At 41.5% G+C, this 27,419-nt stretch overlaps 1 protein-coding gene across 1 annotated transcript in view; it reads left to right on the top strand.

The window, feature by feature from the left end:
* The window catches only part of shank1 (SH3 and multiple ankyrin repeat domains 1), a 57,823-nt gene that overhangs the window by 10,010 nt on the left and 20,394 nt on the right, over nucleotides 1-27,419 (top strand). The window contains exons 2-14 of the mRNA XM_022739555.1: nucleotides 3,524-3,727; nucleotides 4,389-4,460; nucleotides 5,020-5,128; nucleotides 9,229-9,383; nucleotides 10,163-10,330; nucleotides 12,015-12,131; nucleotides 12,815-12,892; nucleotides 13,863-13,929; nucleotides 14,047-14,216; nucleotides 16,024-16,145; nucleotides 16,850-16,998; nucleotides 18,542-18,655; nucleotides 19,556-19,631. Of these exons, the coding sequence (XP_022595276.1) occupies nucleotides 3,524-3,727; nucleotides 4,389-4,460; nucleotides 5,020-5,128; nucleotides 9,229-9,383; nucleotides 10,163-10,330; nucleotides 12,015-12,131; nucleotides 12,815-12,892; nucleotides 13,863-13,929; nucleotides 14,047-14,216; nucleotides 16,024-16,145; nucleotides 16,850-16,998; nucleotides 18,542-18,655; nucleotides 19,556-19,631 (1,601 nt within the window). The remainder of the gene's footprint in view (nucleotides 1-3,523; nucleotides 3,728-4,388; nucleotides 4,461-5,019; nucleotides 5,129-9,228; nucleotides 9,384-10,162; nucleotides 10,331-12,014; nucleotides 12,132-12,814; nucleotides 12,893-13,862; nucleotides 13,930-14,046; nucleotides 14,217-16,023; nucleotides 16,146-16,849; nucleotides 16,999-18,541; nucleotides 18,656-19,555; nucleotides 19,632-27,419) is intronic.

The raw sequence follows: 27,419 nt of genomic DNA, 5'->3' as shown, positions 1-27,419 counted from the left end.
AGAGCGGTATTTATGATTGTAAGTTTGTTCTGGATGTTTGCTGTGTTTCCTCTAAATGAAACTGGTGTCCTGGCTCGATGCTTCCAGGAAAAGTACCTCTGTGCACATTAAGTGAAAAATCAAAAGAAAAACAGCAGCGGGCGATCGTGTGCACCACCTCTACCTGTCTGTTATCGAATGAATAATTTAGTCAGCGTGATTTTCAGTAGAGAAGAAGGATAAATGCTTTGGCTCGGTGTTCAGTGTTAATCCTGGTTTATCATATTTAACTGAAAACACAGCAGCGGTGGAGAAGACATTTACTCACATCCTGCACACTGTTTTTCAGGTGGTTGTACTTTACTTGAGTATTCCCTCTTCTCCACAGAGGGAAATATTTCACTTTTTACTTCACTACATTTATCTGACGCTGAAGCTACTTTTCATATTAAGATACTGAATTTCTAAAGATTAAACCTTTAACCTTTTAGGCTCTAGTTGAGGCCCCTTGTCGTGTTTCCACCGCAAGAAAGAATTCCTTTCTTGACACAGTTGATGGTTTTATTACATAACTGTTTGAGGCTCGAAGAAATCATATTATCCAATATTAAACATAAAAAGTAAAGATTAGAGAAGTGAACACAACAATGTTGCCGTTTCCTGTACTGTGTCACTGGCAGCGGGCCTCTGTCTGCAGCACAAGAACTTTTACATTTGATGCGTAAAGTAGCTGAGAATACTTTTATTTAAAATGTTTTTTTTTAAAATAGGATTTTGAATGTAAGACTTTTAGTTGTAATGAAGTATTATTACAATGTTACACTGCTACTTTTACTTATCCGAGTACCGCTGAAGTACAATGAGTACCAGTTCCTGTGAGCATTAATTAAAAAGAAAAAAAAAAAAGAACAAAAAAAAACCCTCAAAAACTTCTTGGCATTCATTTCTTTATATTTTGGCGCTGAAACAATATTGTCATTGAACAAGGATATTATAACAGTTTGGCATTTAGCCTCAACAATTTTCACACAAAGCACACCACTGGAGGTGAAGTCTCAAGGCTGTTTGTGACTATAATAGCTGTGATTTTAGTAAAGCACGTTGCACAGGCTGTACTATTGAATTAATAAAAAAATGTTAGTAAAGTGAGGTGAATCAGTGGGAAAACCAACTGTTCACACAACAGTTTTGAAGGTCTGATAAGGACGATGAATCCATGATGAGCCCTAATTGGCTGGAGGATCAATTGTATTCCTGTAGGTATATGGATCGATAAACAGCATGGCTGTGCCTCTGTGAATGAGTTTGAAACTTCGTTAGTTTATGCTAATTATCAGTGTTTTATAATCGTGCAGGCTGACTGTGGGAATATTGCTCCTGTGTGATGACTGAATTCTAAACCTTCATTTTCTCCTGCTGTGGCTGTGATTCACTTTGGAGTGTTTGCTTGCATCCTTTGATGGGACTGTAAATGCAGTGTGTAAGCTTGTGTGTGTGTGTGTGTGTGTGTGTGTGTGTGTGTGTGTGTGTGTGTGTGTGTGTGTGTGAGTGTGAAACCTAATCTAATAAAAACAGACACACCTCTTCATCCTCTTTCACTCTCATACTCAAAATCTGAGACATTCCCCTCCCTTTTACTCTGCTCTCTTATTGCAATGCTGCTGTAACACACACACAAACACACACACACACACACACACACACACACGAAAAAGAAACCCATGCACACTGATGCACACTATCATGCACGCGCGCACCCTCCCAGTACCCCATCTCCTAGGGAACACAGGGATGTCTCTATGGCAACAAGCAGCTTGCTCCACTAATGAACCGGTTGCCATGGTGACCGGGTTAGCTGTGCGCGAATGGAGACACTGAATAAAATAGAGGGAGAAAATGTTATGTTACTCCTCTGCACAAAACCCCCGTGCAGGGTTTTTATCTCTCTCTTTGTAGGACGCACACACACACACAGAAACACACAGAGAAATGTGTGCCTATGTGTGTGTGTGAAGAGATTGAGTGACAATGAATGAGCTAATGTTCTGCCAGAAGTGTTGGCTGGAGACGAGAGGCCGTGCAGTAATGCAGTAAGAGGCAGGGATCCCTGCAGCTGGCTGCACTCTGCATGGGCCAATCATCCTGCTGCTACCTCAAGGTCAAAGAACATCCCAACTCCACTTCAGGCAAGGAGAGGTAGAGAGAGAGAGAGAGAGAGAGAGAGAGAGAGCCGTGCCAAAAGCCTTATGTCAGCCATCTGTGTAGTGAGCTATGTTTCACTTTGCTGACTGAGCCTCTGAGCCGTTCTGCATTTGGCCATTCACGACCCCACCGGAAACACTTCACGCTGCACCAAACTGCCATTCATATCCTGTCTTCCAACTGAGGCCACCAGGAATCACCCCGTTTTAACTCTGCTGCTGTCTCCCCCTGCTGGCTCAGACGGGGGACAGCCTCAGTGTGCTGCAGTCAGTCCAGGGTGAGCACCCACTGCCACAGGACGGGACCCTAGGACTTTCCAAGGGGTCCTGAGATAAATTTTAAGGGGATACGAGATGATCAATGAGACCAGAAATTCGAAAAATATTGTTCTACCCTTTTTTTTCCCCAAAAGAAAAGGTCAATATTTGTTTTACCTGTGGAAGAAGAAGTACTGGGATTCCTTTACTTAAGTAAAAGTACCAATACAGCAATGTACAAATACCCCATTACAAGCAAATGTTCTGCACCGAAAATACTAGTGATAGCTCATGTGACTATAACATTATTAGATTGTTAATACTGACACATTGATGCATAAGCATGAATTTAAATTTGTAGTGAGACTGGATTATAACCACCTAAAAGTCAGGTATGTTGGTCCAGCGGTTCCCAAATTAAGAGTCGGGCCCCTTCAAAGAGCCACATCTGAGCAGTCATACATGATCCCAAAAATATTGGGAAAAACCTGTTTAATCTTCAATAATGTGTTTTTTCTCATATATGTTTTATGTAAAATCTTAATGTGAAAGGTAACCAGTGACTATAGCTGTAAAGTAAATGGAGTAAAAAGTATTATATCATAGGAAATATATTTATCTGTATTATATATAGGAAATATATTTCCTTCTGAAATATGGTGGAAATATTCAAGTAGAGTCACAGATGGTCTGGCCCCCCTAAAAATATTACAGATCATTTCACCCCATATGTGGTGGATTCCAGCTTGAGCTCCTGAGGCAGAGTCATGTTTAAAAGTTTAAGCATCTAGTTTGAGAATATTTGTGGCTTTTTCACAATTTATGCATTTATGAAAACCAAAAACTCTTTCTTAAGATGAGGTGGTTCCTTTTGTCTATTTCTCAGTCAAGATGAATTAAAAGTGACCAGTTTTTTTTTCCCACTGTGGCGTCTCTTAATGTCCTCTAAACCACAAGGCTGTTCACATGTTAAGAAATGTATTAATTCAAGTAAAGGTCATTTTTTTTAAAATTCTCAGTTAACGAATAATCGTTGCTTCATGAGCTGAAAGCTGAGCGATTGCCTTCTTCTATATCTCCTGCAGAAATGTTTGCGGTTTAACCCGGATGCCACAGTGTGGAAGGCCAAGCAGCAGGTGCTGTGCTCCCTTACCGAATCCCTGCGGGACGTCCTGAACTATGGTCTGTTCCAGCCGGCCACCGACGGCCACGATGCCAAGTTCTTGGAAGAGGAGAGACTGCTCAGAGAGTACCCACAGTCCTTTGAGAAAGGGGTACCATATTTGGAGGTACTATTTCAGTCTTTCTTTGACACAGTTGTGAAGAAAGTGATGTAGCCTGAATGTCCTCAAGATGCCACTGTTATTCATTCATGCACCAGTTAAAACAGGCTCTGATATGACGGCTTGCTCCTTGAAAGTTTAAGATATAAGTGTGCTGTATATTGAGGGTCGTCACAAAAGTTTAATTCTGTTGTTTAAATGATCTTAAATCATTTACCCTGCTGGGAAGATACTGGAGTCATGGTGCTTCCTATTTGCGAGTTATTTAAGTTAGAGTATAAAACCGTGGTTTATGAGTGAAGTTACATGCACACTTCTTAGAGGAGTGTCACAGAACTGTTCAGCTTCCCTGCTCTGTTTCCGTGTTACAGCTGCTAATCTCCATATCCAGTCTGTGCAGTCACCTTCTCTTCATGCTACATTACGTCTCGGTGGAGGCTCTAAACCGCCTTTAAACTGCTGTAAAGCCAGACCGTTTCTTTCACATTTCTTGTCGTCAATGCAGTCGAAGCGGAGGTTTGTACAGCAAACCAGATAAAGCTTCTCTGTAGAATAAATCTGCAGACCCCATTTTGTGGATCTAGGCCAAAAGCTAAGAGAATTGAGGACAAAGGGCCTCTGTGTTAGGATTAACTCTTCGTTTCCTCTCCCTTTTTCTTCCTCTCAGTTTCGATACAAGACCAGGGTGTACAAACAGACCAATCTGGATGAGAAGCAACTGGCCAAACTGCACACTAAGGTATGAAACCCACCTCCTGTGTTACATGGTGCAGTGTGAGTCAATGAACATCAGTGCTGTACAGTATGCATGTTTGTGTAGGTGTATACATGAGTGAGGATGCATCTATCTGTGCCTTTTTTTTTTCCATTCACGCTTCGTGAGCTTGACTGTACTGCAGTGTATGATACTGTACTATACTTCTGTACTATTGCAATGGGGTTTCTGTACCATACTGTAATATACTTATATAAAGATAAACAAATACACCAAAAATCTTCATGCCATTACAAATTTTCTATAATGCACCGGGATTGCAAGTCATTAACCTGTGATACAATGTCCATATCTATCATTGTATGCATTCAGTCCAAAAGCCAATACAAGCATGAATGAGTTAAATATATATATATATATATGTGTGTGTGTGTGTGTGTATATGTGTATATATCTTTACAGATGTATACGTCACAGATGTGACATGAACTTATTCAGCTGAACTGTATAATTTTCTTTTTCTTGGTTCTTGAGTTCAGTCTGTTCTCTGTAAATACAGCAGCACTCCTCTCTCCACATGTAGGCCAGCCTGAAGAAATTCATGGATTATATTCAAACCAGCGCTGTGGACAAGATGGCCAAGTTCATAGACAAGGGCCTGGATCCCAACTACCAGGACGCTGACACCGGCGGTAAGAAGGGGCACAGAGCCTGAGGAAGCGCTGTCCTCCATGTTGCCACTTATCTCCACTCTTTGTTTTAGTGCTATGCCAGTGCTGGAGAGTCAGATAGAGTTTGGTATATATACTTGGACAAATCTGGGAGGGCTTTCGCATTAGTGGGCCATCTAAAAGTTTTTACCCTCCCTGTTAGCCTCTTTACTGGACCTGTGTGACTGTCATTCAGGGTGCTGCGCGTGTCCAGGGTGTCACACTGCTGCCAGTAGACGTTGCTTCCATGCACTTACCATTACGCTGCTGCTGGTCTCTTGCCATTGAAAACTCCACATGGTCACGAAAGCATAGACTGCTCCTTCTTCTTAATATCCATGCACCACACAGATCTGAATTTTGTCCCAGTCCGACCATCACGTCACCATTTTGGCCGGTGCCCAGGATACTAAAAAATGTTTGGTCTTTGACAGTAGTAAGGCTGTTCAAATAGGTAGATCATCATGCAAAAGTGAAATTATTTAGGAAATAGGTTTGAAGTTTAGGATGATAATCATTGCACTTACTCCATCACTCCCTATGCAGTATTCTCTACATACTTGTGTATACACATCTTCCAATGTTTTCCTTCATCTCTCAGTCAGTTCATTGGGTTGTCCTGTCTGTCCATAATGTAATGTCAGGTAATGACTACCTCGTAGTCATAATGTAGCAACAAACATACAGTATAAATGTGTATTTGAGATTCAACATCTCCAACTGGCTAAATTAGCACAGCGGCTATGTGACTTGTGGCTTTACTGTATAAACTCGACCTTTAAACTCTCAGCAAACAGCCCCCCCCATCCCCCACCCCCCTCTGTTTCTGCCCCCAGCTACACAGTATGTTAGCCTAACACTCTGTCAAGGATCTGAGCCAACACTGTTCACAATTTGGTGGCTTTTCTCAGATCCTGTTAGAGCTCGGGGGGGGGGGACACAGCAGACGGCTCATTTACAGTTTGGGTGTGCTGCTCTGTGTCACTCCAGCCACTCTGGGAGCAAGTGTCAAAACACAAAACACAGCCTGTCATCACGGGTGTGAAACACACTTCCACTGCAGAACACCGGGGGGCAACAGAGAGCCCTGATGAACCACCCCCTTCACTAACACGCTGCACTCATTTCACAGGGGGAAGCGTTTATACAGACCTGACACCTGACAAAGACTCTTCAGTTGATTATTGTTACTTTGGACATCAGGGTTTGATATTGGACCTCAGTTTCTCTGCTGCTGTCCTAAATTTATACTTGATATATGAGAGCAAATTAATTTAATTAGATCAGGGGTTTTCAAAGCCCCCTTACTACTATTTGGCAGATAATCATGCTCTACGTTTTGGAACTACAGGCCACACAATACTTTGGGAGCTGTTAGTTTTATTTGAACTTTTATTTGAGCTAATATTTATTTACATTTTGGCCAATTTGCACCATTAAATTAAGTAAGCTTCCTTCCTTGTTGCAGTGTTTCCATGGATGTACAGACAGCTTTCACTGAATTAGTCTGATAATGAGGGAAATGTGAAAAAAGTGATGATTCTCAGGCAAGTTCTGCAGTTGTAGGGAGCATGTTTTATTCTGATTTCTAAGTGGATTTGCAGACGTTTATTTGTGAAGGCGATAATGGATTAAAGTAAACCCCCTCCCCCCAGTCAGTAACACATGGTTGGCTGTAAAACTCAATGTGTTAGAAAGCTGTTTCGTATCACCACACATCTCCAGAAATTGTCAACTATGGCCTCAAATAGTCTCCTCTCCTCTGCTGACTGTGAAGCCGTGTCAAGGCGTTCTGACAGTTTGTCCATGAACTGTAAGTGCAGCATTAGGTCTGCGCAGGGAGGGCGAGGAGGTGATCAAAAGCCTTTAGAAAAACACTGTTCTGTGGTCTTAGGACTGAGATATTCCCGCCATTGTTAACACTTTTTACATCTGACCTGTCTGCCTGTCTGAAACTCTCTCTCCATGCTCTGCAGAGGGCTCACACTGAGTGGACATGAAATAATTCTGCCTTATTCAGCATGGCTCCTGTCAGGAGGAGCTCACTTCCATCTCTGCCAACCGCTAAATGGTCATTCCCTGGGTTCATCACGACATGGTAACTTCAGAGGAAGTGCATTCAAAACATGTCCCCAAATTGTATTTTACTTGAGATTTACAGAAGCTGTTTGAAGATAAAACTCCTCCTCTTTGCCAAAAACTCTCCTGTCGCCATGGCAGCCAGATCGCTGTTCCATGTTTTTACTGGGAAGCCTTTGAATGCTTTTATTCTTCTAGATGCCATTGAACTTTCTTGCTGAAGAAGTTGGGTTAAGAGAGTTGTGACACAGCGTTGCTTTAATTTTGAAATAATTCTATTGAGTTTCTTCGTTGCTTGATTTGATGTCAGCGTAACTGACATCTGTGGAAAATACAGAATGGACTTGGAAGCTGATGCTGCTGCTTGTAGGATGACACCCGTTTCCAGAAGTAAATCTCCAGAGGAGCTTTTATTTTGTCTGACATTCTAGCAGAGATGAATTTGAACATTTGCAGGTGGTTATACCATTATACCCAATTACAGTCAGGAAGCCACTGGCCTGGCTGAAGACTCCCAGTTTTGTCACATTTTGGTATTTAAAGAAGAGTTTTTGATCACTAGTGTAGAGGCCTGAAAATGCCAAAATCAAAAATAAATTAATAACTAAATAAAGTAAATAAATATTGTATTTAATGACATTTATTTATTTACAGTATTTATTTATTTATTTATTTATTCATTCATTCATTCATTCATTTATTTATTCTTGGCAGTTTCATTCCCTCATAATTTTACTCAATTAGCTACTGTGTATAAGGACAAATATTATGCCCTTCTTATGAATTAAACTACCCAACAGAAAATACAAGCAGAGCTGAAACAGTCAGTCAACTAATTGATTCATCGATCAAGGCTTCTTCTTTTTTCTTTTTAAGCTGCTGCTCTTCCTTTTAATTATTTTAATGATCGTAATTTATTTTTAATATTAACAGTGTTGGTGGTTTACTGTTGGTGTGAAGCAGTGTGAAGGTGTCATATATAACTTTTTTCTGTATTGAGAACTTTTAATACTTTAAGTACATTTTCTTGTTATTATTCATTATTATACATTCTTTTACTTTATTCAGTGCAGTACCTTAACTAGTAATGGAGTATTTTTCACAGTGTGGTAGTAGTACTTTTACTTCAGTAAAGGAGTGAATACTTCACATCCTGCTGATGGTTTGACGCAGATCGACAGCTGGTGGCAGTAATGAGCAAACATGTGCAATAATGCAGCATAATTATAAGAGGAGGAAGACTGCTAGCTCGTAAACATGGACACAAACAATGAAGGGTTTAAAATATTTCAACAGTTGACTTTGCACATGTTTTACGAGGATGGAACTGCCCTCAACATGTTTTAGACCTCATAGTGTGTTGAGGTGAGTAACACTGAATGTAAATGTTGGTTTTACAAGAAAACTCAGCAGGGTACCTTCAGCAAAGGAAGCTGCACCTGTCTTTGTAGTTCGTCATCATAAACACATTAGCTATGATCAGAAAACCCCTTTTATCTATTTATTTCTTTTGTATTTATTGCACTCTGCAACTAGAAGTGAGATCATAAAGGAGAAAAATATTTTTTTCTAAAGTTGAATAAAATACATAAATCCAGTGTTTTATCAGCTTTCTTGTTTTTAGAGTGTACACTGTTTTAATGCAAGGGGAAAAAAACACTTGACACCAAAATGTTTCCTTTTAAACCTTGAACAGTGATTGACCTGGAAGACAAACAGTTTCAAAAGATGTGAACAATTTATTTAAATTTTTTTGTGTAGTTAAATACGACTGATGTCTGTCTCATCTGCAAGGAGGAAGCTGCTACTCTGCAGGAATCCAAGCAAAGGAGCAAAAAAACCTAGCTGAGGCTCTCAAATAATTAGATTTTGCTCTAGAACAATCCCTCAGACCATTAAAAAACCCTTATCTCTATCTGTGTGTGTGTGCGTGTGTGTGTGTGTGTGTGTGTGTGTGTGTGTGTTTGTGTGTGTTTGTGTGTGTTTGTGTGTGTGTCCTTCAGAGACTGCTCTGTCCCTGGCGGTGCAGTGTGAGCCGGGTGGAGGTGAGGCCATCCGGGTCCTTGTGGAGGGAGGGGCTCATATTGACTTCCGCGCCAAAGATGGACTCACACCGCTACACAAGGCTGTTCGGGGTCACCGCCATACAGCCCTGCTGGTAAACATCCGCACGTGTTGTTGTCCTTGTATAGAAACGCTGTTATCAACATAACGAGTAATGAGTTTTCATTGTCCTGCCATAAAAGGAGAAAGACCAACCTACACCGGTGTATATATCTGCAGGATGGATATGTGCCATGAAGCTGATACAGTATCATCCTCATTTGTGTTACAGTAACAGTGAACAAGCTGAAGACAGAATGAACAGACCCTCCCACTCAGCAATCCACACCAGCCCCCACACAGAATGCACATGAACAAAAAACCTATTCTTCTATCCCACCAGAGAGAAAAAAGAGAAGATATTAAAATTCAGATTGCCTGCTTTTAAAGGCGTGTGGCACATTTACATTTTAGGCATTTGTCCAGATTTCCAACAAGAATACAGGTACCTGTAGAGAGGAGGCTCATTCAGGGGGGAGATAATTGCATGTGTTACATTGGCAGAAGGAGAGAAACAGCTGCTAAACTGCGTAAAGATTTGTAGCAGAAAACATTATTCTCTGTAGCCTGAGGTGCTGCATGACCTCTCTGAACCCGTGGCTCTGTGTTCCCGTCCTGATTTAAAATTCCATGAATATTCCTCCACTTGGAGCTGGAAACCACCTTAAGATATTTTTCTTTCCGGTTTTTCTATTGTTGTGTTTTAGGCTCCTAAAATCCATCATTAATTTACTGCATAGTAATGGTTGCACGGTTTATCAAACTCCCCACTACCAGTCTTCGAAAAACGACCCATACAGGAGGTTTTACCCGTTCCGGCGTGTCGTCCTGCAGGTCCTGCTGTCTCTGGGTGCGTCTCCGGACTATAAGGACCGGCGAGGGCTGACGCCGCTCTACCACACTGTGCTGACAGGGGGCGACACCTCCTGCTGCGAAACACTGCTTTACCACCGCGCCAAGCTGGGCATCAGGGATGAGAACGGCTGGGATGAGACACATCAGGTACATGTGTGTATGTGCCTGAAGTGCTGAAGGGAATCAGAGGGTGCATAAAAAAATAAGAACATATTACACTGCAAGTAGTACAGTTCATAAGAAATGTAAACCAATAACAATCACAGTTTATTTTTTTTTTAATTATGCTGTGTGTACAGTTAATTCCACACATGAGCCTGGGGTAAAATCCTTCAAACAAATGGGGTCAGTGGCCTAATTTGTGTAAGCACAGGGAAAAAAAAAAGTTTTGCCTTTGGGTGTTTGGGGGTTTTAGTTTCTGTTGTTTGTATTGCACAAGTGTGCACGCGTCATTGTTTGTAATGTGCCAGTGTACTCTGTGTTCCAGTGTCTGCGTGTGCACGGCGTCTGTCTCCATTCATGCCATGAAACACCACACCTCTCATCCTTTATCTCGGACACCCTTCACCCCTCATCCCACCCATCCTGCGTCCGCGGCCTCGCACTCCAGCGGTGAAGTGGATAGGTGAGGGCAGGAGAAATATAATATTAAAGGTATCAGCCTCTTCATCTCAGTGTGATCACCCACACTTTCATCAGCCACTCATAGCCTCCATCTTATACTGTCTGTGTGTGTGTGTGTGTGTGTGTGTGTGTGTGTGTGTGTGTGTGTTGAAGTGGGATTTGACTCAAGTTTAACACTGACACTGAGATTTTGGTACTTCAATTGACCAAAGCCTGTATGTATATTTCCATGGTACATGATATATAAATTATGCATATTCTCATGCCCACCAGATACAAATAAAATTCCTTGAGATAAATGGTCGGCCAGATTTTATTGCCTTGAGGCCCTAAAAAAAAAAAAGCCCACTGAACTGAACTGAAGACTTTCATACGGTCAAACTGTAATACTGCTGCAACCAGCTTAACAGTTAGGTGATCACTGCCTCCACTGGTGCTTTTATTTTCTTATATCAAGACGCTGTGGAGCTCATTATCACGCTTATACCGTGACCACGTATCAGAGGACACGAAGGAAGCCCATGTTGAAATCAACTGAAAAATGTATTTCCACCAGTGACTTAACTGATCATGTAGCATGAAACAGAAGTATTGTTGCCATGGTTACTTGTAGTTTTACTCACTGATATAGGTCACTTGTTATGAAAGACGTTTGAGCTGTGCTGACGTATGACTCTTACAGCCGACCAATCAGAAACGAGTCTTTGATATGGCCATAATGTATTTAGATTAAAACATAAAACACCTAAGAAAAGTAAGACAAATGTAACGTGTGTATAGTTTTGATACCCAGTGTGTGATGTTGCCTCCTGTGTATGTGTCTATATGATGATTATGAGTATGATTATTGTTAATATTGGCTCTCACTGTTTCCTGCCCCTCTGAGTTTGGAGCTGGTGTTAATTAAATGGTGTGACACTTTATAACTGTCACCTTGTTCTTCTCTCTCTGTGACACTCTCTTCTTCTTCTTCCTTGTTTGCTTCTCCGCCTCTCCATCTTCTTTATTAAACAACCACATAAATCCTTCCACCTTTAACTCTTTTATCACATCTTGTTCTTTTTTCCTCAATTCCTTTGTTGGTAATTTTTTTTTTTTGCCTTTTTCATACCCTTCTGCCCTCTCTCTCTCTCGCTCTCTCTCTCCCTCCCTCTCTCTCTCTCTCTCTCCCTCCCTCTCCCCCCCCCCATCTCCTCATGATCATCAGGCCTGTCAGAATGGTAACTCGCAGCATCTGGAGCACCTCCTCTTCTATGGGGCGGATTCCTCCTCCCAGAATGCCTCTGGAAACACTGCCTTGCACATCTGTGCTTTATACAACAAGGTACACATGTCAGCTTCTGTAGAGTTCTGGTAGAGCACCGTATGTCTATTAATTTAATTTAAAACGAGTCAACCGGTCAGTCTGGCGAGCAGCGACCTGGAACCGGAAGCCATGGGTGTATGGCTACTTGGCCATACAGTAACACAGCACTAAACTAAAACATACAGTATAAGAAGCTAAAAGCATCATAAAGCCATATGTAAGAACTTCACCAACCCCGGCCCAGGCCTCCTCTCCCACTCACCATCCAGCATGAGTATCAAGACCTCCTCTGTAAGGCTTCTCTAAATCTGTGAGGATACACAACAGAACAACTCGAACATAAATGCTTTGCATCATGCTGAAAAAGTTACACGCCTTTTTAGGTTCAGTATCCTGAATCTAAAAATTTTGAGCAGTTTCAAATGAATCAGAATTAAAAATTTAAGCTGAATTCTGAAGCTGAATTATTAATAATAGCATATTATATTATTTTTTAAATTTTTACCACCTAAACAACGACAAGTGAAACTGGGATACATAATCTGCCATCTTTAACATATTTGAAGTGACATTATAGCACAAGGAAAATGTAAATAGACAGAAGACAGCACCATCCTCTTTGAAGCCACTTGAACAAATGACATGCATTACTACACATATTTTTACATTAAATGCACATTAATCAACGCTGTTTGTTGCAGGAAAGCTGTGCACGAATCCTGCTCTACCGGGGAGCAAATAAAGATACGAAGAATAACAGCGGGCAGACCCCCTTTCAGGTAATGACTGAGTGCCTGGCTGCGTAATTATGTGTGTTGGCTGGTTGCATGGTTTAGTGTTTTATTAAGTTAACGTAGCAGAAAGTGCCGGGGCCTAATTTCACTTTAAACCATTACTGTGCCGCGATGCACACGCAGGTCCCAGGTGGCAGGACTATGTGTGTGTGTGTGTGTGTGTGTGTGTGTGTGTGAGTGTGTGTGTGTTTGTGTGTGTTTGTGTGTGTGTTTGTGTGTGTGTTTGTGTGTGGGTGTGTGTCTGTGTCTGTGTGTGTGTGTGTGTGTGTGTGTGTGTGTGTGTGTGTGTGAGACCCCTTAATCTGGATACATTAACTCTGTCAGTGCAGAAAAAGCCAGCTGAGACAGCCCTGTTGTTTGTGTGTGTGTGTGTGTGTGTGTGTGTGTGTGTGTTTGTTTGTTTGTTTGTGTAAAAGAGAGAGAAAACAAGAGAGAAGACGACACAGAGAAAGCACTCAAATTTGCTATATCGTGCAGTGAGCTGCATATTTTTTTTCTTTTAAAGCATTTGTGCAGTGGTGCAATGAAAGAATGTTCAAATATGTTTTCATGTGAGAGTACACATATGTGTTTGTTGCATTATCCATTTGCCTTTGACTTTGTAGTTCTAGATACCTTATAACCTGGATGACTGAGACACTGCTGGAATATTACACATGAAGGGGATAATGCGTAGGTTTATATTAATTATAATCTAAACAGGTCACAGCCATGAACCTCATTCCTGCGCAGGTTTAGAGCGCCTGCAAAATCATGCATTTTTCATCAATGGGATTTAAAATATACAGGAGCATAATGCTTCTGTAAAAGCACACAAACAGAAATATTAACCTGTTTCTGTCACCCTTGCATTCTGTGTATTAATTTGCCTTGTGTGTGTGTGTGTGTGTGTGTGTGTGTGTGTGTGTGTGTGTGTGTGTGTGTGTGTTATTGTTTTTTGTTTTTGTTTTATAAGGTGGCTGTCATGTCTGGCCATTTTGAGCTGGGAGAAATTATCAAAAACCACCGGGATACGGACGTGGGTAAGAAGAGTAGAGTTCTGCTCTGAATTTATTTCACACCTGTTTGAATATGTGAAAACCAAAGAAAATCTGCTCACTGCTCACCCTCTGCCCGTCCCATCGCCCCTCACCTCCCAGTTCCCTTCGTGGAGTCTCCAAAGTACGCCCCACAGAGACGGGAGAGCGGCAGGACGCTGACAATTCCCCACCCTCATCCCTTCCTGCGGGCCAACAGTGACAGCAGCATGAACCTGCCAGACTGGATGGCAGTGCCCAACGCGCCGGGGACCAACATCGTCTCTGTGCAGGTATGTGTGTGATAGTTCAAATTCTTTACTGTGGAAACGGCAGATGACAAAACAGTCTCACCTCCAAGAAGTCCATTTAGTGATGTCCATGATATATTACTGCTGTGTCATGAAAAAAACATGTTCTATATATACGAACTCTATTCATTGATTTGCAAGTTGCTTCTGAATTTTAATGACTCCTTCAGAATTCATCTTCATCTAAGAAAGTTTTGAAAGTGCATGTCAGTATGATCGTCCTTATGGTGCGAAACATTTAATACATCGACAGTGAAGCACTGTACAAATGTTGTAATGTACACTAAAAAGAAATGCGGTGTGAGCTGGCGAGATGTAGAAAAGGCTTTTCCTCCACACTGTCCAGGTTGTTGCTGTGTTTCCATCTACAATCTTTCTGAGAGATTTATCCACTAAATATTAGTTCACTGTTTGCTCAGGCCAGATAAAGAGAGTTTGATGTTTGGTGCTTCCAAACCTCGTGGTGATTTGGATTTCTCTTGAGTTTCCTGTTAAATTCTTCATTTGATATGAATCATCCTACAAAAAAGGAGGAAGAAATATATTAAAAATAGAACATAAGGATGATGTTAAAAACAATAAAAACAAAGTTGAATAAATAGAAATAAAAAATATTTGAATGAGTCATATCAAGATTGCATAAAATCAGGTAGGACAGCATTTTTAAAAAAAAGTGCTGGAGTGATAAAAGAAAAATAAAGCAAATGCACAAGATTAAAGAGATGTTACATATGTGATTTATTGGTAAGCTGCAGCAGATACTAATGTTTTAAACCTTGACTGAAGCAGATCGCAGGTGTTCAGGAAGCTTGTTCCACAGGTGGGGAGCAGAGAAAGCTGCTTCTCCTTGCTTGGTTCTGATTCTGGGAACGCTGAGTAAACCTGTCCCAGGCGACCTGAGCGGTCTAGATGCTTCATATCGCACAAGTAGATCGGAGATGTATTTTTTGCCCAAGACCTTAAGGGTAGATTCATCATTTTCTATAAGCCTAGAAAGCTGTGTAGAGAAACAGTTGATGAATATTTCCATTGCACAGGTGGAAGCTTGAGCAGCTGTAGCCCAACAATTCACACACAAATTATAAAATTTGAACGGACGTAATGCAATATAATGGATGACTTTTATCAACCTCTAGTGGTAAACATCACTAATTACAACAACTTGATTATTGCTTTTTCCAGATTTCAGGTTTTCACTTCATAAATAAATCCAGTAATCTGATCAAATAAATGGCTTCTTGTTATCATCTTCTTTACAGCGGTTAAAGTGATCATGGTGAGTGATAGATATGAGACATTTGTACACACATTTAATTATATCGGTCATGTTTTATGACTGTTAGTTTTATCATCTGTAAACATTACGTTCTCTTAAAAGCTCAGCCAGTGAGAGAGTTTTTCTAATTAATAAAGGATGTGGAGTCAGAGCTGACACAGCCACAGGGAAGAAGAGACTATAGTTGACAATACAACAAAGAGAAACATAGAAAAAATATTAAAGTTATTATAACTAATAGTCAAACTGAATGTATTTAAAGTAGGTCAGAAAGAACACAAAAACCAGACACCAGAACATTGCAGGTTAATGTGGTTGGTTATGTAAAAAACTTTACAAAAAGACATTGATGAGCCACACTCTGTGCAGGTATGTGCTGCCAGTTTGCAAAACTTTAATGGTTTTAATGATCTGAAAACCTCATGTGCTTGTAAACTACAACATCTCTAACAGGGCAGACGACAGTAACGTAGTTTGTACTGACATATTGTAACACGTAGATATCTTTCCCAGGGCTATAAACATACTGGTACACTGCGGAGCTCCAGCAGTCCCAGGGGGGCGAGGACACGCTCCCCGTCCCGAGGGAGGATCGGGGACAAGGAGGACCGAAGCAGGCAGAGTCGGAGACAGGGGTGAGTGTTGGAGGCTGAGAACAAGGTGCTGCCGAACAAGAACCTCTCTTTCGCTTTTCTAACAAGTGCAGAGTTGAGAATTTTCTACTTGAGTCTACGGGCCCATAAATATGTTTTAATGTATCTTATCTAAGTCAAGGCCTAAAGGGCTATAAAAGTGGTTAAATGTTGTTTTTCAGTCTTCAGTATTAGGTCTGTGAATGTTTTTTTTGGGGTGAATTAGCTCATTTTAATGTGTGAAACAGCGGTTTTGTGAAGTTAGGTTAGTCAGATTTGTAATAACTCATTAACTCTTTACTTGAAAGAAAACTAGACTAAAAATCAAAATAAAGATCCCAGTGTGATTAAGTTAGTTATATTATTACTACGGATATTAAGACTTTTCCCTTTTTCTCTGGGTTATTTAGTCAGCTGTATCTATAGGGAAGAGTTGTTGGCTTTGAACTGTCTCGAATATAATACATCAAAATAGATTAAACCACCCAACTGTATATAAAGTAGTTCAAAATGGCTCTCCCTCAACGAGTTTCAGTAATATATAATGAAATAGTACGAAATGGGCCTTAACAAGGGCTTTTACTTTTGATATTTCGAGTACTTTTTGCAGTTCTGTCCTCTGACTTATAGTTTTGTATTTCTACTTTTACTAGATTTTAGTACTTGATTTTTATCTCTGTCTGTCCCACCTGCTCCCTCCCACCCAGGCCTGCCCCAGCCACCACCACCGTACAAACTGCGGGGCAGCGCAGACGCCTCTACAGCGCAGTCCCAGGACGAGTCTTTGTAGCTACTCGAGCACACTCTGCACAGGGAGAGCGAGAAATTAGCTTCAATAAAGGAGACAGGGTCAAAGGTGAGAATCTGTGCATTTTCACATTATGATTGTGTGTTTACATCTGTGTGTGTGTGTGTGTGTGTGTGTGTGTGTGTGTGTGTGTGTGTGTGTGTGTGTGTGTGTGTGTGCTGGAGCATAATACTGCATTTTGTCTTCCACATGAGTTGAAAGTGTCTATCTGTTTGGGAGTCAGTGTTTGTTTACACCTGATACTAACATGACTGGATTGTAAAGTCCTCCAGAGGTGCGTTGAAGGGCATTTTGCCCCTTTAACAAGAACGTGTCAATGGAATGAATCTCTACATGAATCAGAGATGCAGTTTTGAAAGGTACACACTTGTAAAAATGAATTGAGACACATTCAGAGACATGCAAAGCAACTTTACAGACACCTTAAAAAGATTGAGTGTAACATGCACTTACATGTGCAGTATATGCTTGTCTCTGTTTTGGGGCTTTGGCATAGCCCCAAATTGTTCCTTATAATATGTAAGCTGCTGACTGCAGGGGTTTAACAGTTTCAGAGGTGAGATTTAATTAACAGCTCTTAAGCTAACACCATTTAGCTAACTGATAAAGTATTCTGGACACAAAGCCAGATGCTGCATCCCAAGCACATTTAGTTATCTACCTAGCATTAGCTAATGCTAATGGCAAATATCCAGTGGCTGCAACAGCATGGCTAATGCTACCAAACGAATGCTCCCTCTCACACCCGGAAGACACAGGGCATGGGATGCCACGTGAGCGTCACACTGATGTTTTATTCATGGCCACCTGACGACTGTAAATCTAATATTTTACTCACCTTTTAGACTTTAGACTCTGTTTTCAGAGTTCATGTTCAGATGGGAAACCAAAATAATAACAACAACAATAACTAAAAAAACTGAGCTCTTGTATGGATTAAGCAGTCATGATATTACATTGAGCTGAGGAGGTGGTAGATGGATTATGGATTTTGTTTTCTTTCGAGAGAACCAGGCAAGATGTTTTCACCTGCTTTTAGTTGTTGTGCTAAGCTAAGCTAACCCGTTGCTGGCTGTAGCTTTAAATTTAAAAGACAGACATGAAAGTCTTATCTCACTCCCAGCTAATAAGTGTAATTCCCAAACTATTGCCTTAAGCATCTCTTGAAGAAACAATGAATTGACGACCATTAATAACAACACCAAAAACATTGCTTTAAAAATATAAATTCACTCAAGAAGTCTTCAGATGAGTTTGTCATTTCCTAACATGAGTGTAAGGTCTCTATATATGTTTGTATTCAATGTCTGCAGGTATGAATATGTGTGTGTTTGTGAGTGAGTCTAAGGTGTCGCCAGGTATGTATGTCTTGGTGAGTATGTAGGAGGTTTGCATGTCTGTGTGTGTGTCTACATTATTTCCTTTCAGTCTGTATAATATTGTCTTTTTGTGTGTGTTCATTTCTCATTGGTATCTGTGTGTGTGTGTTTGTGTGTGTGTGTGTGTGTGTGTGTGTGTGTGTGTGGGTAAGTGTGTGTGTGTGTTGGGTTGCCTTTCTTCCTGACACTGGTCTTTCCTCCCCTTCCTCTAGTGTTGAGCGTTGGCGAGGGCGGTTACTGGGAGGGGACAGTCAGGGGTCGCACAGGCTGGTTCCCCTCCGACTGTGTGGAGGAAGTGATGCTTCGAAGCCAAGACAACCGATCAGGTGCTCACCACCAGTCACACGCACTCACAGATAAACACACACACATGCAAACGCACGCACGCACACACGCACACACACACACACACACACACACACACACACACACACACACACACACATCCTGAAAAAAACCCAGCATCACTTCAGTGGAAAAAACACGTTTTAGCAGGGAGTTTCACGTTTATGCTCTGCTATAGCTAACTAGATTAGCCTTAAAATGCTAATTTTGTTATTATGTGACCATGTAAATTCAAGACAATAAACTGCTATTCCTCTTGTATTAAATTGTTTAGTAAATCTACAATTATAAACATTAGGTCTGCAACTAATAGTATTATTTTAATTATAAATTAATATATACATTGTTATTCTGATTGACTTTTTTGGCAAGAAAGTGCCAAAAATAATTAATAATCTTTAGCCATGTCAGCAGCTCTGTGAGACTTCGAGCTACATCCTAACGTCAGCATGCTAACATGCTCACCATGACAACATGAACATGCTGATGTTTAGTAGATATAATGTTTACCAGGTTCACCATCTAAGTTTAGTGTGATAGCATACTAACAGTAAATACAAAGCGCAGCTGAGGTTCTAGTTTTGCAGGTATTTAAAGTATTTGACACATCCAAATTTTTATAAATTGACATCATATTTATATATTTAATTCTGGACCAAAGTGGTGCATAGTACTGTTGCTAGCATGGCTAAAACAGGCACTTCACTACTTCTCTGAGCTACTTCTCAAAGCTTTTCAAGTTACAGTGACAGCAATTCAAGATAAACAGCAAGTCATCACATTTGAGAAGTCGTTACTTGGATTTATTTAACCTAAACATTTAGTTTAGTAAAATTCCACGAATCATTTTTCCTGATGTCCCTGTGATTTTGGGTTTTCAGAGAGCCGCGGAGAACGAGCCAAAAGGCTGTTCCGCCATTACACGGTGGGATCCTACGACAGCTTTGATGCTCCCAGGTAAGAGTGGCCTCGCCGCCAGCCGTCACTGACGTAGTGTGAACTGAACAACTGCCTGTTTGATCCAAAGACACAGCGGTGTGCACAGGGTTAGTGGTGGGTTCATTCAGGGTAAGGTCACACCAGAGCGGTGCTTCTCCTAACAGAGGGGTATTTGAGCTGAACACAAGGGTACTCTGGGGCACTTAGATGCTCCAGTTAGTATCCAATAAAATAGTATTGCTTCACCTGAGAACTGGACATGACCACCACTGTCTCCTGTTGTTGCCCGTTGAGCTGCTCTAACTGAGGAGACGAGGTGTTAAGTTCTTTGCTTAAGAGTGTTATGTAACTCGTCTATCCTCCTTCATTACAGCGCTACTGCTTCACTGTTTGGACGTACAGCACATGCTGGCAGGGGGTTTGTTTGTATGGTAACATACTATACACATCTATCCAGATAAGATGATTCATGTAGTGATTCACAGGTTCCACTGGGTACTTTGGACTGTGTGATGTACTGTGTTGTGGGTGATTCCTGCAGTATAGCATGACGACGTGTGAGTGTTCGCCTCGGGTCTTAGAGGCCGATCTGCCTGCTTTCACATTGGAGTCATCCTCACGGCAGAGGTTTACCTGCTATGTTTTGACTAGCTGTTTTTTTTTTTTTTTTTTTGTGCTGAATTTAACCTGAGCAGACAGGCAGATTTTTGTCATATCAGGATGTTCCTTCCTTTGTGTGTCTGCCTCTTTGACTCTGAGGTGCAGAGCTGTGTTGCCAGGCTGCAGGTTTTTTTTTTTTTAGGTGGGCTGAACTTGTCGGTGATGTTGAAGGTGCTTTCAGACCACTCTGATGAGTAAGGCTGAAATTTCTTTGTGTTGACCAGTGTTATGAAATCACCAGATGACCATTCCCACCCTTGATGATTGCACTATCTGAACTGATGCATATGTATCACTGCGCCATGGGACTAGCCACAGATAATCTTGTCTTAGAATAACAGCTGAGATCTTCAACTTTTAACAGAAGGTCATTATGCGTTCTGTGTTAATACAGATAGTCATCCACCTACTGCGACTTAATCAGCATCTGGTCTTTCACAGCTATTCATTAGCTATTTATTATACAGTTCAACACAACCAGAAAATATTCATTGCAGCTTTTTGAACATAGATCCAGATCTTCTAGAGGTGATCTGTTGACTCACGAGGGTAGAAAAAACTCTCCTGTAGCGACTTTGGCTGTGTGACTTCATCTCATTAAGTCAGACTAATATAATGTCATTCCCTTTAATGCCTTGCATCTGCATCATGGCGGCTGCAGTGTCGCTTTGAGGCAAACTCATTTCAGTGTCCAGGACTTGGACGGAGCAGAGAGAGAATTATTTACATAGAAATAAAGCCGTTATCAATCACATGTATTATTTACGTGAAATCTCTGCCTTGTCCCTCTCTCTTTCCCTCTTTTACCACTCATTATCATTCTTCATGATTCCTCAGCTCTCTCTGTAAAGGCCTGCAGTTTTTTTTTTTTCTTTTCATGTTTTCTTTTCTCTTTATCCATCCCGCTAACAGTGTTTCTCACTCGGCCGTGCACATAGCATCATTTATTATTAACATGCTTTTCATCAACAGTGACATTTCATGCAAGCGACGCACTCAGCCATGCAAAGTGACACACATATGTTTGTGGACACACGCTTAACACACACACACACATACATCATGGATAATTAAAGCTGTGTGTTCTGCAGCATAGACGGAGCCCGAGACTGTTTGTTTGGCCAAGCAGGCATGGCTGACTCAGAGCCGCCCTCACATGGGCCTACTTTCGCAGCCTTTATCTCTACATGTAATATCTCACCTATCCTTCCTTTCATCCCTCTACATTTGGCCGCATCTCCTGACCATCTCTGCATCCCTCCCTCGCTTTCTATTCATCACTGCTATTGCTTACCCCCCTGTACTTTTTAATTTTCTTTCTATCACCCTCTCTCCCCTGTGGTGTCTCCATCTGGAGGTCAGACAGTGAAGGGCACTCTAAAGGGAGAGGACGGCTGGGGAGCGGGATGAAGAGCTTGGGTGAAGGAAGAAAGGCATCCCATGTTTACAAATGGGTGAAAAGAGACACATGTATTGTCTTTTTTTTTTTCCTTCAAGCATCAGGGGACCAAAGCAGGGTAGAAAAAAAATCGGAAGAAAGACGCCGTCTGCCACTTTAACATACTACATTCTGTCTGTGAAAACCAAAGCAAGACCGAAATGAATTTTCAACGCTCATATGATTCTAATTATTTTTTTTTATTAGGGATGGAAACCTCAGTTGGTTGGTCGGCTTCTTGATCCACCACATTGGTCCAGACTGAAATAAATCATAAATGATTTGATGGATTGCCATTGCCAAATTCTGTGCAGACATTCATGTTTCCCAGACGACGAATCCTTGATGTTGGTGACTTCTCATCTAGTGCCATCAGGTCCACAATTGTATTTCTCCAATAGTTCATGACTAAATAATACTTGCAAAACTAGCATTCAGCCTCAGCTGTACTTTGTGTTTAGTGCTCATTAGTAGGTTTGGGCGATATTCAAAAGTTTATATCTCGATACAGTCCAGCCCAAATATCGCGATATATGATATTATCATAGTGGATGTGGGGTTATAATATAATTACATTCTTGTATTTTATGTTTCAGGTATAAGCCATACTGCCACTAAACGGCAATTCAAAAATGTATTTGTCACATGCCAATGTACAATGTCCAGTAAGCAAAGTAGTGAAATGTGAGCCGGACTTGGCAGCAGGGCAGACTGTTTTATTATGATAAATATTGCATATGGCAGGTAATATTGCATAATTCGATATTCGAAACCTACTTAATGGCAACTGTAAGCATGTTAATATGCTAAACTAAGAGAGTGAACATTGTGCCTGCTAAACATCAGCATGTTAGCACTGTTACTGTACACATGTTAGCATGTAGCCCAATGCACAGCTGTCCCTACGCAGCCTCACAGCTGCTAGTATGACTGCAGACTGTTAGTTTTGTTTACTCATATTTTTGAGCTGAAATTTTCATCAGCCAATATTGGTTAACATATCTTTTATTTAGACCATGTCCCACTCCCCAAGTGTTTCTCCCAGCACTGTGTTTTTTAAGAGAGGAAAAGCCTCTGAAATTGTATTTAGGTCACAGAGAAACAAAGCTCTCTGTTGAAGAACACACTATAGACACAATAAAACCACAATCATCCATGTGACCCTGGCAGATCATTGATATATTCACTCTTTGCTCCATTTAACTGTGTGATGGACACTCTGAGGTCTGATGATACTGAATTTGTTTCACTCTCTCACAAACGGACCTAATAGATTTTTGATTTCATAATCAAAAACAACAGATGTTGGTGAGGTTCTGCTCATGGATCGTAGCTGCTGAATAGACGCTAGTTGTAATGGAAGCAGATTTTATTTTGTAATCAGCCACTACAAACTAGAAGAAATTGGTTATTACATAAAAAAAAATTAAAAGGCTGAATCAGGATGACCCGCTCCTGTATTGTGTTAGATGACCAAAGCACTGCTCTTACAAAATACCTGGTGTAAAGTTAACTTACGTAACTTTTGCTGAATTGCAGTAACCATTACATGATGGTAGAGGCCTAAAAATCCTGTAACAGGTGGATAAACAATAATACAGTCAGTGAACTGGCTCAGTAAAGAGCGGTGTCTACCTTAGGCTTGTTCACATTAGCCACCATAAGCTACTGGTCATACCAGAACTGAATTAAGTGCGCGTTTTATTTCCTATGAATTCAACTTTTATGTTTTCATCTTCTTTCATAATTTGCACATTTTAAAGGCAGGAGGCTTTTGTTCCAGGTTTTTTTTTAACGCCTGAACGAGACTGATGGGTTGATATCCAGTTCTTTGATAAACGCCTGACATTGGCCCAGCATATTGGTTAATCTCTAATGGACAGAGTCATCCTCTCTGTCACTCACTGATCCTCACCTCCCGTTCAGCCCACTGCCTGTTATTGACAGCCTGATTTATTTATTTTTTTATTTTTTTCAGCACAGGACAAGCCGTGATAGTTATAAGGTGTGATTACTGAAACCCGGCAGTCAACAAGATGAACTGCTTTAACTTGATAATGTGGTGTGGTGATTACATTAACAAGAGCGAAAGCACTGAGGAATATGATGACTTAGGAAGCGGCGCTGACAAATGACAAACAAATGGGGAGACGTTAGGTACGTCTGTCATGCCCCTCCACCTTAAATGTCTTTTTAATCAACACTCGTTTGTCCTCAACCTACTTTACATCTTTCCTCCCATCTGCTCCTCTTCTTCCACCCATCACAGCCTTTTTTCTCCTTGGGTGGCTGCATTTATATTATTTATACTCCCCACCTTTTTTTTTTTTTTTTTTTTTTTACTAAGGTCTGCAACAGTCAAATTCAGGCCACTCAGTCAGTTGGGGTGAGACATGCTCTAAATATTTCAAATCAGGAGAGACTAATAAGAGGAAGGAAAAGCAATGAGAAATTTGAAGTAAAATAGAATTTACTGAGAAGAGGAGGAGTAGACCGCGGCGCAGGAAGTGGCAGGAAGAAGTCCGCAGGAATAAGATGCTTCCACTAGACGCTGGTGGTGGTGATGAGGAATGGGAACGTCTTCAGGAGAGGAAGACTTCTCATCAGAGGGTTTGATTGCCACAGGTGAGGTAGTCCTTCACGGTGCTGAATGACAGCAAAGACAGAGAGAGAGAGAGAGCACTTTTAAAGTTTGACAGCTCACATGTGATTGGCTAAAGGCCGGCATGCCAGGTTGTGATTGGATGAAAAGAGCGTGGGATTTAGAAGGAATGCGAAAGGAAATGGTCTTCCTGACGACCTTCCCCTAAGCATCATTTGGGTGATATTGAACCGCTGTGGTGATCAGGTGAAAATGTTTTCTACAAATCAAGTCTGTTCTGTTCTCAAGTCTGAGCAACATTAATGACAGAGGGATAATGTTGACTTGCAGTGATAATTTAGCTGTTTATCTTTCTTTTCTTTTCTTTTTTAAAGTCATGTTTCATATAGCTCCGACCACAATGACCTGCTTTTGTGAAAGAAGTTCATCACTCGTTGCTTACGGTGGCTGAGAGAGATCAATGCACTCCCACAGAGGAAAAGACAGAATTTCCTCTTTGACAACATTTAGGAAGTATTTAGAATAAGAAAAAATTAAAACAACATAAGGAGCATAAAGTACCCTGCAGAAAACACAGGTAAATACTGAAATGCTGCAAGTTGTAAATTCATGTCAGTGGTGTATATCCTCGCAGTCTTTCACTGTTTACTGGTGATTTCTTTGTTTCTTTATGCTGCTTATGTTTTGTCAAATTGGTGCAAATGTTTCTTCATTTGTTTGGGTTGTTTGTCTGTTTTCTCGTGGTTTTCTTAAGAGCTTCTCTGTTGCCTGCTGTCACAAAAATTAAGAGCAAAAATACATTTAAAAAATTTTGTTGGAGTAAGAACCTCATCTATTAATTTGCATAATCTTCTGGGATGAAAAACATACATTATGTAGAGCTGAATCATCTCCTGTTAAACATAACAGCATGCACTGACATACAGTATATTATTGAACTGACTGTAACATGGAACTGTTATTTCCGAGTGTTTGTTTCTACTGTAGCCTTGAACTGGCCTGGAAACACTCTAACGTTGTTTTTCCTCAATAAAACAGATGAAAGCCATAAACCCATAGTTCATCCGCTCTCTGTGTCCTTGCCACAGATGCACTGAGCAACTCAACACAATCTGTACATGCTGCTGCTCCTCTGCCAGCCCACATGAGACCATTTTTTGGGCCAACAGTGGGTCAAATAAGGATGAGCGAGCACGCAGTTTGGAGGAGAGAGGCAGAGCACCCTGCTAAACGCTGCTGTGGTGGTCCGGTGTTTTCTTGTAAGGCACATGCGTCGCCTCGCATATCTAGCACAACAGTTGGTTGACGCAGTTTTTGCATGTTTTGCAAACTTGTGCGACTCACCACCTTACATGAGTTTTTTTTTTTTTTTTTTTGGCTGAAATTTGCAACAAGAGAGAGAAAACTGCATCAAAGAATGTGTATGTGTGTGTTTTCGTTTGGCCGTAGAACGGCAGACACACACACACTTACAGGACGGATTACGCGGACATGCACATAAACACAAATACACAGTCATGTGGACCTTCTGCATGTTGGCTCTCCTGCTCCCTCCCCCCCTCCTCCCTTCTCTCTCTCTCTGTCTGTCTCTCTTTCTCTCTCCCTCTCTCTCTCATCACACATGCATGCACACACAAACACAGATACTGTACACACAGGATCACAGCGGTGTAGCCTGACATGCAGGGAGAGAAACAAAAAGGCAGAGATGAGAGAGGACAAGAGCTGTGATCGTCCTCGAATGCAGGAGGGAGGCAAGGGGGTGAGAGAGAGAGAGAGAGAGACAGGGGAAAGAAAGTAAGAAAGAGAGAGGGACGTCGAGAGGGAAGGAAGGAAAGAAGGAAGGAGGGAGGGAGGGAGGGAGGGCAAGTCGACGGAGGACAGCTCTTCGACATACGGGGAAGGAGGCTCTGGCTAAGAGATGATGTGAGTGCCTATTTGAGAGGATCTGTACCTCTCTCTTTCTCTCTCTCCTCCTCCTCCTCCTCCTCTTCCTCCTTCCGCCACTCATCCGCCAGCTGTTTCTCTGTCCTCTCTCCTCTTCCTGTCTGCGTCGACCCCCCCCGCTCCCTCCTTTCCGTTGCTCTACCCTCTCATTCATGCTTTGTTTACAGCTAATGTGAGGAAAGAGTGTGTGTGTGTGTGTGTGTGTGTTGGAGGTTGGAAAGAAGGAAAAAAAAGGGGGGTGGGTGTGTGCGGTTAGTTAAGTGTGATTTAAAGGCACGTGGGGTCAATAACAGCAGGAGGACAGCAGCAGAGGCTCCAGAAGGATCTGACGTTGTCATATAATCAGCTTTTTTTCTGTGTAATATTACATAATAATAATTTAACTTGTCATTCATCGTTATGTCACATAATGATGATCACACCTTTTCTTTTAAACTTCAAGAGCCCCCCCCCCTCCCTCCCTTTGAATGAATTATTCCAGATAGGACTCTACTGTATAGCAGAGACTTATCTCAGTGGCATCTGTTTTTATGAATGGGGAATCATGGCAGTGATAGATACATAGAGTGAATACTATACATATGAACTATAGGAAGTGTGTGTCTAGGGGTGGGGGGGGGAGGGGGGGCGTGAAGAGAAATTGATGAAGGGGCAAAATCAGGATGGAGGAGGAAGAGCGTGTGGTTTTGCTGGTTGTGTGTGAGTTGATTGTATGAAAGCATGCATGTCTGGGACTGTGTGTATGTGTGTGTGTTTGTGCATGAAGCCCCCCTGCTAAGAAACCCAATCACCTCTCACACTCTCTCTCTCTCTCTCTCTCTAAATTACCTCATTTCTCTCTCTCCCTTTTTTTTAAGCCACCTTATTCCCCCTCCCTTTCCCCCTGCTCCTCTTCTCTCTCCCTCTCTTTCTCTCCCTCTCTCTCTCTGTGTCGCAGTCACAGCGAACCATCTCCATCTCTCTCTCTCTCTCTCTCTCTCTCTCTCTCTCTCTCTCTCTCTCCCATTCCTCCTCTCTCTGTCTTAAGTATGAAGGGGCTGGGAGAGCTCGGCCCTCTCCCTTTCCCTTCTTCCATCTCTCTCTCCTCCTCTTCCTCCTCTCCTCCTCCTCCTCCTCTCTCGTGGCTCGCGCTCGCTGCTGTCTCGCTGGAAGACGAGAA

The sequence above is a fragment of the Seriola dumerili genome, unplaced genomic scaffold, assembly GCF_002260705.1.
Source record: "Seriola dumerili isolate Sdu_G_001 unplaced genomic scaffold, Sdu_1.0 BDQW01000044.1, whole genome shotgun sequence".
NCBI lineage: Eukaryota > Metazoa > Chordata > Actinopteri > Carangiformes > Carangidae > Seriola > Seriola dumerili.
The sequence above is the reverse complement of the archived record's forward strand: the minus strand, read 5'-3'. Positions and strand labels throughout refer to the sequence as shown.